Source organism: Heteronotia binoei, chromosome 15 (genome assembly GCF_032191835.1).
Source record: "Heteronotia binoei isolate CCM8104 ecotype False Entrance Well chromosome 15, APGP_CSIRO_Hbin_v1, whole genome shotgun sequence".
NCBI lineage: Eukaryota > Metazoa > Chordata > Lepidosauria > Squamata > Gekkonidae > Heteronotia > Heteronotia binoei.
The window spans coordinates 59,485,226-59,500,220 of NC_083237.1; the positions used below are offsets into that span (position 1 = coordinate 59,485,226).

The 14,995-nt window shown below is 47.6% G+C and overlaps 1 protein-coding gene across 1 annotated transcript; it reads right to left on the reverse strand.

Annotated features, from left to right (window-relative positions):
* Nucleotides 1-605: 605 nt before the first annotated feature.
* On the reverse strand, nt 606-14,107 carry MREG (melanoregulin). Its single transcript, XM_060255976.1, has 5 exons — nt 13,957-14,107; nt 10,677-10,836; nt 5,563-5,653; nt 3,033-3,199; nt 606-931 (listed from the first exon to the last, which is right to left on the reverse strand). The coding sequence occupies exons 1-5, from the start codon at nt 14,031-14,033 to the stop codon at nt 725-727; spliced, it is 702 nt and encodes a 233-aa protein (XP_060111959.1). The 5' UTR covers nt 14,034-14,107; the 3' UTR covers nt 606-724.
* Between the last annotated feature and the right edge of the window lie 888 nt (nt 14,108-14,995).

A 14,995-nucleotide genomic window follows, 5' to 3' on the forward strand; every position in this document is an offset into this window, starting at 1 on the left:
TCATAATACAGAATAGAATAAAACAACAGAACAATGCTAGACCACAAGGAAATGTAATGAAGTGACAAAGGCTTAGAGATATTCTTGAGGCCTCTTATTCTACAGCCTTATGTCTGAATCAAAGGCATATATATTGCATCCAGTGTCTTATTGTATGCCGCATGGTCCAGAATTGATCAAGTTAGGTGTAAGGTCAGAACCTATGTGCCAAGAGTTAAAAAGGTGCCATGGACCTCCCAGCTCACATCTTAGCAACTGGTATTCTGAGATGCACCAGCCTCAGAGAGCCTGTTCAGAACCCACAGAAAATTGTGCTCCGTGAGAAATTTGTCCTGCTTCCTATTAACCTAATCCATCATTTTGTTAAAAAAAGGTAATAGTATGAAAAAGCACATGGGAAATGGAGTAAGGCAGGTTCCCATCAGGTCCATAATTCGTAAGGTTGCCAATGACTAGAGGTGGAATTCTAGCAGGAGCTATCAGACCACACCCCCATGATGTAGCCAATCCTCCAAGAGTTTACAAAAAAGAACTTTATAAGCCCGCAAATCTCCAGGTATCTCTCCACCCAGAGCTGGAAACCCTAATCTGTCACAGCAGTGCCATTAGGGCACCTGCAACCACGAGTCTGTGGGAGCTCCCAAGACATCACCTTCCTGAGCTCTTCCATTCAGACATTAAAGTTTGTACAACTTTTTCTCCAGCCTCCTCCTCCGACGCCTTCCTAATCTGTTTCGTTGACCTCCTCCTCATCTTCCTCCTCCTCCTCTTCCTCCTCTTGAGCATCACTATTCAGTTTGACCAAGATAGGATCTGGGCTAGAAGGCCCTTCGCTGCTGGAAGATCCGCCCTCGTGTTCCTCTTCCACCGGGTAGAAGTGGCGAGCCGCTGACAGGAAATCTTCTCCCACATCTAGGAGAAGCAGCCGGTCCTGGGATAGGAGGAAGGTTGGTGGTGGCGGTGGGGGGAATGGAAATAAATACAGAAGGAGACATTGAACTGAGGCAGAGATACTTTGGTGCTGGGTGTATAGAAGCCCCACGGATGGATCTCCTGATGGTCCCTGGGTTCTTTGGCTACTGTGTGACACAGAGTGTTGGACTGGATGGGCCATTGGCCTGATCCAACATGGCTTCTCTTATGTTCTTATGTGACACAGAGTGTCGGACTGGAGGGGCCATTGGCCTGATCCAACATGGCTTCTCTTATGTTCTTCTGTGACACAGAGTGTTGGACTGGAGGTGCCATTGGCCTGATCCAACATGGCTTCTCTTATGTTCTTATGTGACACAGAGTGTTGGACCGGAGGGGCCATTGGCCTGATCCAACATGGCTTCTCTTATGTTCTTATGTGACACAGAGTGCTGGACTGGATGGGCCATTGGCCTGATCCAACATGGCTTCTCTGTGTTCTTTAAACAGGATCCTTCCTGCTCCCACCCAGAAGAAAACATGTGATGGGATAGCCATGGAACCATGACATATCCTGGGGAAGTCTTCTGTGGAAATAATGGAGATGTAACATACAACAGGTTGGCAGCTCATTGCTAATTTGTACTGTTTGTTTATTTGGTGGTGATCAGACAACGAGGCAGTGACTAGAACGGGTTTTTTTTTTGGTAGCACAAACACCTTTGCATATTAGGTCACACCTCCTTGATGTAGCCAATCCTCCAAGAGCTTACAGGGCTTTTCTTACAGGGCCTACTGTAAGCTCCAGGAGGATTGGCTACATCAGGGAGATGTGGTCTAGTATGCAAAGGAGTTCCTGCTACAAAAAAAAGCCCTGACTAGAACATTTCCCAACACATGTCTACTTCATGACGCGCAACTGCAAGCCACAGGTTCAAAGATTATTCAAGGATTAAAGTATTCATTAAAAAAACACAAAGGTAGTCACCTGTGCAAACACCCACCGACTCAAGGGGTGATGTCACATCCCAACGTTTTCTAGGCAGACTTTTACGGGGTGGTTTGCCATTGCCTTCTCTGGTCATCTATGCTTTGACCCCAGCAAGCTAGGTACTCATTTTACCAGCCTCGGAAGGATGGAAGGCTTGAGCTGGCTACCTGAACCCAGCTTCCACCGGGATTGAACTCAGGTCATGAGCAGAGCTCGGACTGCAGTACTGCAGCTTACCACTCTGTGCCAAAAGTATTTATAAGGCCAGTTAAAAAACACCGATAGAGCCAACTCACAGAAGACTGACCGCACCTGGAAAGAGTTGCATGGACCACACGTGAAGCTGCCTTAGACCCAGAGGGTTTTGTGTCAAAAAACCCCAGCAGGAACTAATTTGCATGCTAGGCCACACCCCCTGGTGCCAAGCCAGCCGGAACTGTGTTCCTGTGCGTTCCTGCTCAAAAAAAAGCCTCACTTATACTGAATCAGACCCTTGGTCTGTCAAGGTCAATATTGTCTACTCAGACTGGCAGCAGCTCTCCAGGGTCTCAGGGTTTCACATCACCTACTGCCTAGTCCTTTATAATTGGAAAAGCTAGGGTAAGGGTGGCCAAACTTTGCCTCTTTTGCCCGTATTGTGTGGCTCTCAAAGCTCCCACTGCTCCGTTGGCCAGCTTGGAGAAGGCATTTGTCTCTAAAGCACTTCTCCAAGCCAAGCCAGCTGGAGGCTTGGCGAATGCATTTAAAGTTGCTTTCTTTCCACTTCTCCCTCCCCCACCTATTTGCCTGCCTGCCTCCCTCCCTCCCGGCTCTCAAATATCTGACGTTCATGTCTTGCAGCTCTCAAACATCTGATGTTTATTCTGTGTGGCTCAGACATTAAGCAAGTTTGGCCACTCCCGTGCTAGGGGTTGAACTAGAATCTTCTGTGTGGAAAGCAGAGGCTTTTCCCCTGAGCCACAGCCCCTGTCCTCGAGTCCTAATTTTTACACATTACTTGGAGGAATTCAGCTGCTGCTACCAACATCGTCCACTGCTATTAAGGCACACTGGTCGTGTCCAGAATGTTATGAACTGAGCTGGCGACACCCCTTCAGGGGTGTTTCTCTCACAGCCCATCCCTACTCACCAGGACAAAGAGGTATCTCTCTGGTGGGCCTCCTCGGTGACGATCGAAAATGGTCGTCTGCTCAGCCAAGGCATTGAGGAGCCGGCGAGCTTCTTGGGGGTTACGAAGGGATTCGTATGAGGTGCTGGAGGTGATCGCCAAAAGCCCGTCTGCTTCAGCTTTGAATCCTGAATGAAGAAGAGATAATATATCGTTATCAATGCAGGAATAAATTTATCATACAAGTGCACAAAATGTGGATCATAGCCAGATTTTGATTCCTGAGAATCCCATCTCATAAGAACATAAGAGAAGCCATGTTGGATCAGGCCAATGGCCCATCCAGTCCAACACTCTGTATCACACAGTGGCCAAAATTTTTTATATATATACATATATATATATATATATATATATATATATATATATATATATATATATATATATATATATATATATATATATATATATATACACACACACACTGTGGCTAATAGCCACTGATGGACCTCTGCTCCATATTTTTATCTAACCCCCTCTTGAAGCTGGCTATGCTTGTAGCCGCCACCACCTCCTGTGGCAGTGAATTCCACATGTTAATCACCCTTTGGGTGAAGAAGTACCTCCTTTTATCCGTTCTAACCCGACTGCTCAGCAATTTCATTGAGTGCCCACGAGTTCTTGTATTGTGAGAAAGGGAGAAAAGGACTTCTTTCTCTACCTTCTCCATTCCATACATAATCTTGTAAACCTCTATCATGTCACCCCACAGTCGACGTTTCTCCTTCTCCTTCTCTTCTTTAACCAGCCCTCATGAGCCTCAGGAATGCATGAGGCCTGTCATTCAACTCAGGTGGAGTTGACGATCCCTCATTTGTCCATGGCTTTTTTAAAATTCACCTCATAAAAGAAGTCCAAGATAGTATATTAAAAATCTGATGGGAAATAAATCTATCTCCCAACTAATATTCCTATTTAGATTATTTCAAAACTAAACAGTTGACATTTGCAACAATTACCATATTATTGTCTTTGTCAGACTAGACAACTCTGACCTAATCGCAAAAACTAATTTCCGTGGCCCATTCCACAGTCCTTCAACACAGATAGGAAAACAACAGCTTTCCAGCAAAGTGAAAAATTAAATTGAGAAAACTGGCTAAGGGAAAGGCTAGTTACAATCTTTCGCTTTCCACCAAGGGTCCCCAACCTTTTTGACTCTATGGGCACCTTTAAAATTCACTGTCAAGATGGTGGGCACAACCTCAAAATGGCTGCCACAAGAGGTGTAGCCAGTCACAAAATGGCTGCCGCAGCTTACCTTCAGTCATACTGTGAAGGTTCTTCTGCTGCAGTGGCAAAATTGTTTTTTTTAAAGCTGCACAATCAGATTTCCAACGGCCAGTCAAAACCACTCCTGGGCATGGGCCCCAACCACCTTCTAACAACACTTGGCGGGTACCAGGAAAGATGCCAGTGGGCACCATAGCACCCACGGGCACCACACTGTGAGGACTCCCGCCTTACACTGTTGAATTCAGTGGTATTCATTTACTCCTCCACAGCTTGTGGAGAGTCACCTCATCTTTAGCATTCTCAGTCTCCAGGTGCGGCTTGGAGATCTCCTGGAATTACAGCTGGTCTCCAGGTGACAGAGCTCAGCTCCCCTGGAGAACATGACTGTTTTGAGCCTAAGATCCAGAGGTAAGCATGAAATGGCTGGGCATTGTGAACTTTTGTACATAAGTTGCTTCATGTGCTGGTCAACCAATGGAGAAAATAGAGGCTTTGCTCTGTAGCTCCTGTGCGATTGAGTAAATCTGGCAAAGCAAGGTGTGAGGCAGAAGGAAGAAGAAGAAGAATTGGATTTATGCCCCGCCCTTCACTCTGAATCTCAGAGTGGCTTACAATCTCCTTTATCTTCCTCCCCCACAACAGACACTCTGCGAGGTAGGTGGGGCTGAGAGAACACTCAAAGAAGCTGCCCTTTCATAGAATCAATGACAGCTCTGCGATAGCTATGGCTGACCCAAGGCCATTCCAGCAGCTGCAAGTGGAGGAGTGGGGAATCAAACGCAGTTCTCCCAGATAAGAGAACACTACACTTAAAGTGCGCTTAAACACTACACCAAACTGGTTGTCTCGTTGCGTCTTCTGTGGACTTCGTTCTCAACGCTTTTAAATATAACCCCACTTCCCAACTTTATCTCTCTATTCCCTTTTAGTCAGCCTCGTGTATTTTCTTTAGTATGCATGTTTTATCATTACGGTATCCCTTCCAGTAAAATCTCCCTCATTTACCATCAGATTGTTTGTTTTGAGAGTTCTCTGGGGGAATTAGTAGCAGCATATGCAGGTGAAACGATTTCAGGTTCCCCCTCTTGTTAAATTCCCCAATCAACCAACTAATTAACTGGTTGGGTAACTGCCCCCAAAATCTCCAGGTATTTCCCAACCTGGAGCTGGCAACCTTACTCCCAAGCTATAGAGTATCTCTGTTTTATTGAACCTGTGTTGGAAATGCTTGATCCACAACACTGAAACATCATACCTAAAGCTTCCAGAACTTGCTTCCAGCGGTCCTTCACCTTCCGACGGATCTGCCGATGGGCGCTAATGTCAACACTCACACGTCGGTAGCCCTGTTGGGACAATAGGAGGCTTTAAAAAAATTGGAACCATCCAGCTTTGATTGCCAACAAAACACTTTCATCACAATCTACAGGGTGTGGACAGTGTCTGGGAGGGAGGGAGGGAGGAAGGAAGAAAGGGAGGGGGGGGAGGGAGAAGTGGAAATAAACACTTTTAACTTAAAATACATTCTCTAAGCTGCTGACTGGCTTGTCTTGGAGAAGTGCTTCCTCCAAGCCAGCCAATGGCTGGTTAAAGATGGGGAAGATATGGTCTCTAATGAGAGAGAACTTTTAAAAACTGTGATGATTTTGTACAGCCCGAACCTCCAAATCTCAATGTATTTCTCCACAAGGAGATTAGATTCGTGGAGAAGTCCATCAGTGACTCGTGATTCGTGGAGAAGTCCATCAGCCAGTTTGGTGTAGTGGTTAAGTGTGCGGACTCTTATCTGGGAGAACCGGGTTTGATTCCCCACTCCTCCACTTGCACCTGCTGGAATGGCCTTGGGTCAGCCATAGCTCTGGCAGAGGTTGTCTTTGAAAGGGCAGCTGCTGTGAGAGCCCTCTCCAGCCCCACCCACCTCACAGGGTGTTTGTTGTGGGGGAGGAAGGGAAAGGAGATTGTGAGCCGCTCTGAGACTCTTTGGAGGGCGGGATATAAATCCAATATCTTCTTCTAAGCATGGTAACTGAAGGGAACCTCCATATCCAGAGATAGGAAACCTCTTAATACCAAGGCCAGAAGGCAACACCAGGAGGCGGCTTCAGCCTCCATACCCTGCTGTAGGCATTCTAGGGCACATGATTGGCCACTGTGTGAAATGGGAGGATGGACTGGATGGACACTGGTCTAATCCAGCCGGGCATGTTGACCTGATAACTAAATTTTAAGTGTGCGTGTTACCAGCTTTTTAGCATGGATCCCATTATTGATAGTAGGGTTGCCAACCTCCAGGTGGTGTAAATTAAAAAAAATGCTAAGAGACACTATAAATTTTAAACAACCAGACAGTGTAATGTAGAGGTGAGTGGTGTTCTGACCAAGCTTGCACATAGAACTTCAAATAAACAAGAGCGTGTAGCAAAAAGACATTCACAGAAGACATTTCAAAAACAGTCTTTCCAATCACAAAGGAGTAACAATATTCCAGTATTTAGTTAATAGAACTAAAGGAAGCCCTTCCCAAAGACGACTGTTCTAGATATCAAGACGTTTCATCCGTCTTTCTTCAGTCTGGAGGCTTATTTATCACTGGAACCCGATCTTTACAATACATTCACAGAAGACCACAAGGTTCAAAACATGTTTGTTAGAACCTGGAAATCTAACAGGGAGAACCTGGAAATCTAACAGACATAGTCTGAACCTTGTTGGTAACACCATGACTCCTTTTAAAGCCAGTTTGGTGTAGTGGTGAAGGGCTTGGACTCTGATCTGGGAGAACCGGGTTTGATTCCCCACTCCTCCACTTGCACCTGCTGGAATGGCTTTGGGTCAGCCATAACTCTGGCAGAGGTTGTCCTTGAAAGGGCAGCTGCTGTGAGAGCTCTCTCAGCCCCACACACCTCACAGGGTGTCTGTTGTGGGGGAGGAAGGTAAAGGAGATGGTGAGCCGCTCTGAGACTCTTTGGAGTGGAGGGCGGGATATAAATCCAATATCTTCTTCTTCTTCTTTGGGTCAGCCATAGCTCTGGCAGAGGTTGTCCTTGAAAGGGCAGCTGCTGTGAGAGCTCTCTCAGCCCACACACCTCACAGGGTGTCTGTTGTGGGGGAGGGAGATAAATGAGATTGTGACTGCTCTGAGGCTGTGAGATTTGGAGTGTAGGGCAGGATATAAATCCAATATCATCTTCTTCTACGCTCACAGACATCACTACTGTCCACTGGCAGCGAATTCCACATTTTAATCACTCATGAAGGAGGAATTTCCTTTGGTCCGCACCGAACCTATTGCTCTCTAAGTTCTTTGGGATGATGAGACAAAAGAGCCTTTGACTTGAGAGATGAACAACGCTGATCTTTTTAGGGACCACTATTTTCCTGATGATTCTTCAGAGGCCAGGACAGTTTGCCATACAAACGGAACGCATGGTGATTAAGCCATCCGTCTCAAAAGTGGCACATAAAGGGCTCAGCTGCAGCGTTAGGTATAAATATTTATACACATGCAATCTCTTTTTTTGTAACACGCTGTGAAATCTCGCTCTTGTACAATAAAGATGCTTCAAGTGACATTATGGAGATTGCCCCCGTAATTGGGAAGCGGCTACCAGAAATCAAGATCACTAAAATAGGCTTTGGATACACATTCAAAACAGAGATTACCAGCTGACACCCCACCCCAATTTAACTAGTTGACATCCTAGGAGGAAGCGTGGCATTTTAGTTGTTTTCCTTTTACACTTCGCCTTTGCAACTTCTATTTTGCCAAAATGGATGCATGCAAGTTCAGGGAGTCAGGAGAATATTTAAGGGTGCCACCACCCATGTGACCCTGCAGAGGGTAGCCACGGATACAACCCCCCCCCCCCCGGCCTACAACTCTCAGCGAGAGGCAATAACCTTGGGTGCATGAATGCTCCATTGTAAAAACGTCTCCCTTGTACATAGGAATTCATATGCTAGGGAAAAGAGTAGGTTTGAACCCTTTTAGTGGGCCAGCTAGCTTTCTACACATAAGGAGCTCTTCCTGTGAACACAGGTCTACTATTTAAAGCGTGACCTTCAGTGAGCACCAGCCTCAACATCTGGGATGCTTGGGAGAAGGATATTACAAATCAGATCTTGCTAGAGAGAAGACGACGATGGCGACATCAACGGTGGATTTACACCCCGCCCTTCTCTCTGAATCGGAGACTCAGAGCGGCTTACAATCTCCTATATCTTCTCCCCTCACAACAGACACCCTGTGAGGTGGGGGCAGATTTATACCCCGCCCTTCTCTCTGAATCAGAGACTCAGAGCGGCTCACAATCTCCTATATCTTCTCCCCTCACAACAGACACCCTGTGAGGTGGGGGCAGATTTATACCCTGCCGTTCTCTCTGAATCAGAGACTCAGAGTGGCTTACAATCTCCTATATCTTCTCCCCCCACAACAGACACCCTGTGAGGTGGGGGCAGATTTATACCCCGCCCTTCTATCTGAATCAGAGACTCAGAGTGGCTTACAATCTCCTATATCTTCTCCCCTCACAACAGACACCCTGTGAGGTGGGGGCAGATTTATACCCCGCCCTTCTATCTGAATCAGAAACTCAGAGCGGCTCACAATCTCCTATATCTTCTCCCCTCACAACAGACACCCTGTGAGGTGGGGGCAGATTTATACCCCGCCCTTCTCTCTGAATCAGAGACTCAGAGCGGCTCACAATCTCCTATATCTTCTCCCCTCACAACAGACACCCTGTGAGGTGGGGGCAGATTTATACCCCGCCCTTCTATCTGAATCAGAGACTCAGAGCGGCTTACAATCTCCTATATCTTCTCCCCCCACAACAGACACCCTGTGAGGTGGGGGCAGATTTATACCCCGCCCTTCTATCTGAATCAGAGACTCAGAGTGGCTTACAATCTCCTATATCTTCTCCCCCCACAACAGACACCCTGTGAAGTGGGGGCAGATTTATACCCCGCCCTTCTATCTGAATCAGAGACTCAGAGTGGCTTACAATCTCCTATCTCTTCTCCCCTCACAACAGACACCCTGTGAGGTGGGGGCAGATTTATACCCCGCCCTTCTATCTGAATCAGAGACTCAGAGTGGCTTACAATCTCCTATCTCTTCTCCCCTCACAACAGACACCCTGTGAGGTGGGGGCAGATTTATACCCCGCCCTTCTATCTGAATCAGAGACTCAGAGCAGCTTACAATCTCCTATATCTTCTCCCCCCACAACAGACACCCTGTGAGGTGGGTGGGCTGAGAGGGCTCTCACAGCAGCTGCCCTTTCAAGGACAACTCCTGCGAGAGCTATGGCTAACCAGAGGTTTTTTTTTTTTTGAGCAGGAACGCAATTTAGGGTTGCCAAATCCAATTCAAGAAATATCTGGGGACTTTGGGGGTGGAGCCAGGAGACATTGGGGGCGGAGCCAGGAACAAGGGTGTGACAAGCATAATTGAACTCCAAGGGAGTTCTGGCCATCACATTTAAAGCGACAGCACACCTTTTTAAATGTCTTCCTTCCATAAAAAATAATGAAGGATAAAGGGCACCTTCTTTTGGGGCTCATAGAATTGGACCCCCTGGTCCAATCGTTTTGAAACTTGGGGGGTACTTTGAGGAGAGGAATTAGATACTATACTGAAAATCTGGTGTCTCTACCTCAAAAAAACAGCTCCCCCAGAGCCCCCAAAACCTCCAGATCAATTCCACATTATACCCGATGAGAATCGATCTCCACATAGGGAATAATGAAGTGCTCAGCAGACGTTTTCCTTGCCACCCCACGTTTCTGGCGACTCTGAAGTGAGGATTGGCCTCTCTACTCACGAGTTGCAGCCAACTTCTCCCAAGTAACACAGACACCCCATCTCAAGAGGAAGCCTTTCAACCAGAGACTGAAGCCTCTGGAGGGGGAAAGTCACATGGTGGCTGTGGGGGCGGGGCTCCCCTCCTGCCAGGCAGCTGACTGGGGGCAGGAAGGAGCCTGGGAAAGTGGAAGAACCCCCGCTGGGACCTGGGGATTGGCAAGCCTAACGCAATTCCGGCTGGCTTGGTGTCAGGGAGTGTGGCCTAACATGCAAATAGGTTCATGCTGGGCTTTTTCTACAAAAAAGCCTCAGGTAACACACTGGTGATGTCAGAGGGTGTGGCCTAATATGCAAATGAGTTCCTGCTGGGCTTTTTCTACCCAAAAAGCCCTTTGGCTAACCCAAGGCCATTCCAGCAGCTGCAAGTGGAGGAGTGGGGAATCAAGCCCTGTTCTCCCAGATAAAGAGTCCGCGCACTTCACCACTGCACCAAACTGGCTCTGCTGCACCCAGCAGCAAAGCAAACCAGATCTTGCCAGAGCAAAGCAGTTGCCCACCTCTGACCCCCGGCGCATTTTGGACCTCTTCTGCAGCAGCATATAGAGCTCGTGGTCATCGTCCCGTTCCATGTGGGTGCTGTCGGCAGGCTCACTCCACAAGTTGATGGCCTCTGAGCGTCGGCGCTTCTGTAGCTTGTTGAAGTACTGAAGGGTGTCGCTAGAGGAAAACACGGGGAGGATGTCAAACCAGCATAGAGCAGGGATTTCTTTATTTTATACCCTGCCTTCCGCCCCAGCAGGGGAACCAAGGCAGCTCTCCTCTGTTTTATTCTCAGAACCCTGTGAGGCAGCTTAGGCTGAGTGAGTGTGACTGGCCTGAAGTCACCCAGAGTGGGGATTCGAACCTGGGACTCCAACAGCCTAGTCCGGGGGTGGCCAAACTGTGGCTCGGGAGCCGCATGCGGCTCTTTCACACAAATTGTGTGGCTCTCAGAGCCCCCACCACCCTGGCAGCCAGCTAGGAGAAGGCATTTCTCTGTTTAAATCACTTCTCTAAGCCAAGCCAGCTGGCAGCTTGGAGAATGCATTTAGTTAGTTGCTTTCTTCCTACCCCCCCCCCCTCTCTCTTCTCCCTAGAGAGAGTTTGGTGTAGTGGTTAAGTGTGTGGACTCTTATCTGGGAGAACCGGGTTTGATTCCCCACTCCTCCACTTGCACCTGATAGCATGGCCTTGGGTCAGCCAGAGCTCTGGCAGAGGTTGTCCTTGAAAGGGCAGCTGCTGTGAGAGCCCTCTCCAGCCCCACCCACCTCACAGGGTGTCTGTTGTGGGGGAGGAAGGTAAAGGAGATTGTGAGTCGCTCTGAGACTCTTCGGAGTGGAGGGCGGGATATAAATCCAATATCTTCATCTACCTCACAGGGTGTCTGTTGTGGGGGAGGAAGGTAAAGGAGATTGTGAGCCGCTCTGAGACTCTTCGGAGTGGAGGGAGGGATATAAATCCAATATCTTCATCTACCTCACAGGGCGTCTGTTGTGGGGGAGGAAGGTAAAGGAGATTGGAGCTGCTCTGAGACTCTTCAGAGTGGAGGGCGGGATATAAATCCAATATCTTCTATCTACCTGCCTTCCTACCTGCCTGCCTGCCTTCCTTGTCTTGTGGCTCTCAAACATCTGATGTTTATACTGTGTGGCTCTTATGTTAAGCAAGTTTCGTTACCCCTGGCCTAGTCCAACCACTACATCATGCCACCTGTTATGGAGGTGGTAAACCTGCAGTAAACCCCTTCAGACTGCAGAAGGCTCACATGCCCTCTATACAAAACAGTTCTCTGAACACGGGGAGGGGTATATCCTGTCAGGGAAACTGGTTCTAACCCACAGACATGCAGGTTTTCTGTATGCAGGGAACTATTTTTTTTTTTTAATGGAAGAGACATTTGTTATGTTGAGCCAGTTTGGTGTAGTGGTTAAGTGCGCGCACTCCTATCTGGGAGAACTGGGTTTGATTCCCCACTCCTCCACACACTGATGGGACCTTGAATCAGCCACAAGTTCTCACAGAGCTGTTCCTCTCAAGAGCAGTTTCTGTCAGAGCTCTCTCACAGGGTGTCTGTTGTGGGGAGGGGAAGGGAAAGGAGATTGTAAGCCACTCTGAGTGAAGGGCGAAGGTATGAATCCAATCTTTTCTTCTACATTACCCGTCGTCTCAGTACAGCTCAAATACAGTTCACTCTGTCTGTAAGAACTAGGCTTCTAGATGGTTGTACAGATACCAACTTGGGGCTGCTAGATAAGTTAAAACAAACAAACCCTGCTGTACCTCTACCAATATTTTAATCACTCCAGCTACATTTCACTCACAATAACAATAGAGATGGTCCAGCAGGTAGCAATCCGTAAAGGAGTACCTTTGCCCCAAGAGAGAATTGTTGGCTTGTCTGACACACAGTATTCTCTATTCCAGGGGTTCCCAACCCCTGGCCAATGGATCGGTAGCGGTCCATGACCTGTTAGCAACCGGGACATGAGTTGTATAATTATTTCATTATATATTGCAATGTAGTAATAATAATAAGACATTGGATTTATATCCTGCCCTCCACTCTGAATTTCAGAGTCTCAGAGCAGCTCACAATCTCTTTTTCCTTCCTCCCCAACAAAAGACACCCTGCGAGGTGGGTGGGGCTGAGAGAGCTCTCACAGAAGCTGCCCTTTCAAGGACAACTCCTGCGATAGATAGGGCTGACTCAAGGGCATTCCAGCAGGTGCAAGTGGAGGAGTGGGGAATCAAACCCGGTTCTCCCAGTTAGGAGCCCACGCACTTAATCATCACACCAAACTAATAGAAATAAAGTGCACAACTGTATCATCCCAAAACCATCCCCCACCCCCAGTCCGTGGAAAAATGGTCTTCCACAAAACAGGTCCCTGGTGCCCAAAAGGTTGGGGATCACTGCTTTCTGACGGCCAGGTTTCAAAACAACTAAAAAAGAAAGCTCTAGAACAGCAGCCACCCTGCTTTCACCAGGATTCTATAAAGGCAAACAAAAAAGGATATGAACAGGAAAGCCAGCCTCCAGGTGGGATTGAATTACAGGTCATCTAGACAACAGAGATCAGTTCCCTGGACAAACCGGGTGCTTTGCTGAGTGGACTTGGTGACGTTGTATACCGCTGAGGCCTCTAGCCTCTCTAAGCTCCATCCCCAAGTCTTCAGGAGTTTCCCAACCCGGATCTGACAACCCTATCTCTCATCCCCTACTGGTGGCGGGACAAACCCAGCAACTCTAGGGGCGAAGCAAGCTGAAAGCATATGAGAAAACAGGCTTTATGAAAAGCTCAGATCTCTTGCATTTAACACCCCCACCCCACCCCAATTCTCCCCATCTTCCAATTTGCAACTGTCTAGAGCAGAGCAGGCCAAACTGCAGCTCGGAAGCCGCACATGGCTCTTTCACACATATTGTGTGTCTCTAGAAGCCCCCCCCAACCCCCCCCCCCCATCGGCTGGGTTGGAGGAGGCGTTTGTCTCTTTAAATCACTTCTTCAAGCCAAGCCGGCCAGTGGCTTGGGAAATGCATTTAAAGTTGCTTTCTTTCCACCTCTCTCCCATCTATTTCCTTCCTTCCGGCCTTCAATGCTCATTTCTTGCAGCTCTCAAACGTCTGACATTTATTCTACGTGGCTTTTACGTTAACAAGTTTGGCTGCCCCCTGGCCTAGAGCTGCCCCACATCTTCAAGAGGAACAAATTACATCTTGTTCCAGACCCCACAAGATTTCCTTAGCAGGATTTAACCCTTCTTAAAGGCAGACCGTGGCTAATTTGTCATAAATACCCAACGACCAGTGGATTCTTCTCCAGCTCGTCCTCTCTATAGCAGCAGCAACAGCAAACTTTGCACCAGAAATCCATCTCTGGTCTCGTTCGCTCTTCCAAGAGTTAAGATAGAATGAAGGCCAACATATATTTTTAAAAAGTAATAAAAATAAAAGCAAAGAAGAGAAAGGAATGCAACACAGGCAGATGTTCTCCAGTGCGGCAAACCAAATGCGCTTGGAAACTATAGTCCAAGGAGGTTAACATTCTTTGTAAATATGTCCACAAGTCATAAGCGGAAATCATGTGAGGTCCGCCCTTGCACTTATAGCTCAGGGCCTTGACCAAGAACCAGAGTGTGACTTTTGGTGTTTTCATGGAATGAAAACCAGAATTGTTTCCCTTCTCTTCCACAAGGAAGAGACCTCAAAATTAAGATGATTGCAGATTTATACCCCGCCCTTCTCTCTGAATCAGAGACTCAGAATGGCTTACAATCTCCTTTATCTCCTTCTCCCACAACAGACACCCTGTGAGGGGGGTGGGGCTGGAGAGGGCTCTCACAGCAGCTGCCCTTTCAAGGACAACCTCTGCCAGAGCTATGGCTGACCCGAGGCCATTCCAGCAGCTGCAAGTGGAGGAGTGGGGAATCAAACCCGGTTCTCCCAGATAAGAGTCCGCACACTTAACCTCCACACCAAACTGGCACTCTAAGCGGTGATGAATTACAGCCAGGGTCCTTTGGGGAAGGGAGGGGGAAACAAATCAATTAGACAGAATTATAAAGCTTATTGAGAAAGAAGCCCCGCTGGGGAAGAATTAGTATGGCTTATTTGTAGGGACTTCACAAGGACCCAAGTAAGGGCTACTCCATCATATTCTTGAGGATACTCCAAAAAGCTTTTGGTAGATTTCGTCACCAAAGACTATTGAGGAAACTCGGCAGTCACAGAACGGATTCTGTTGTGGATTAGTTACTGATAGTCGAGACAGATCCAGATGGGTAGCCATATTAATCTGTCCATAGGAGGAGAAAAGAGCAAGAATCCAGGCGCACC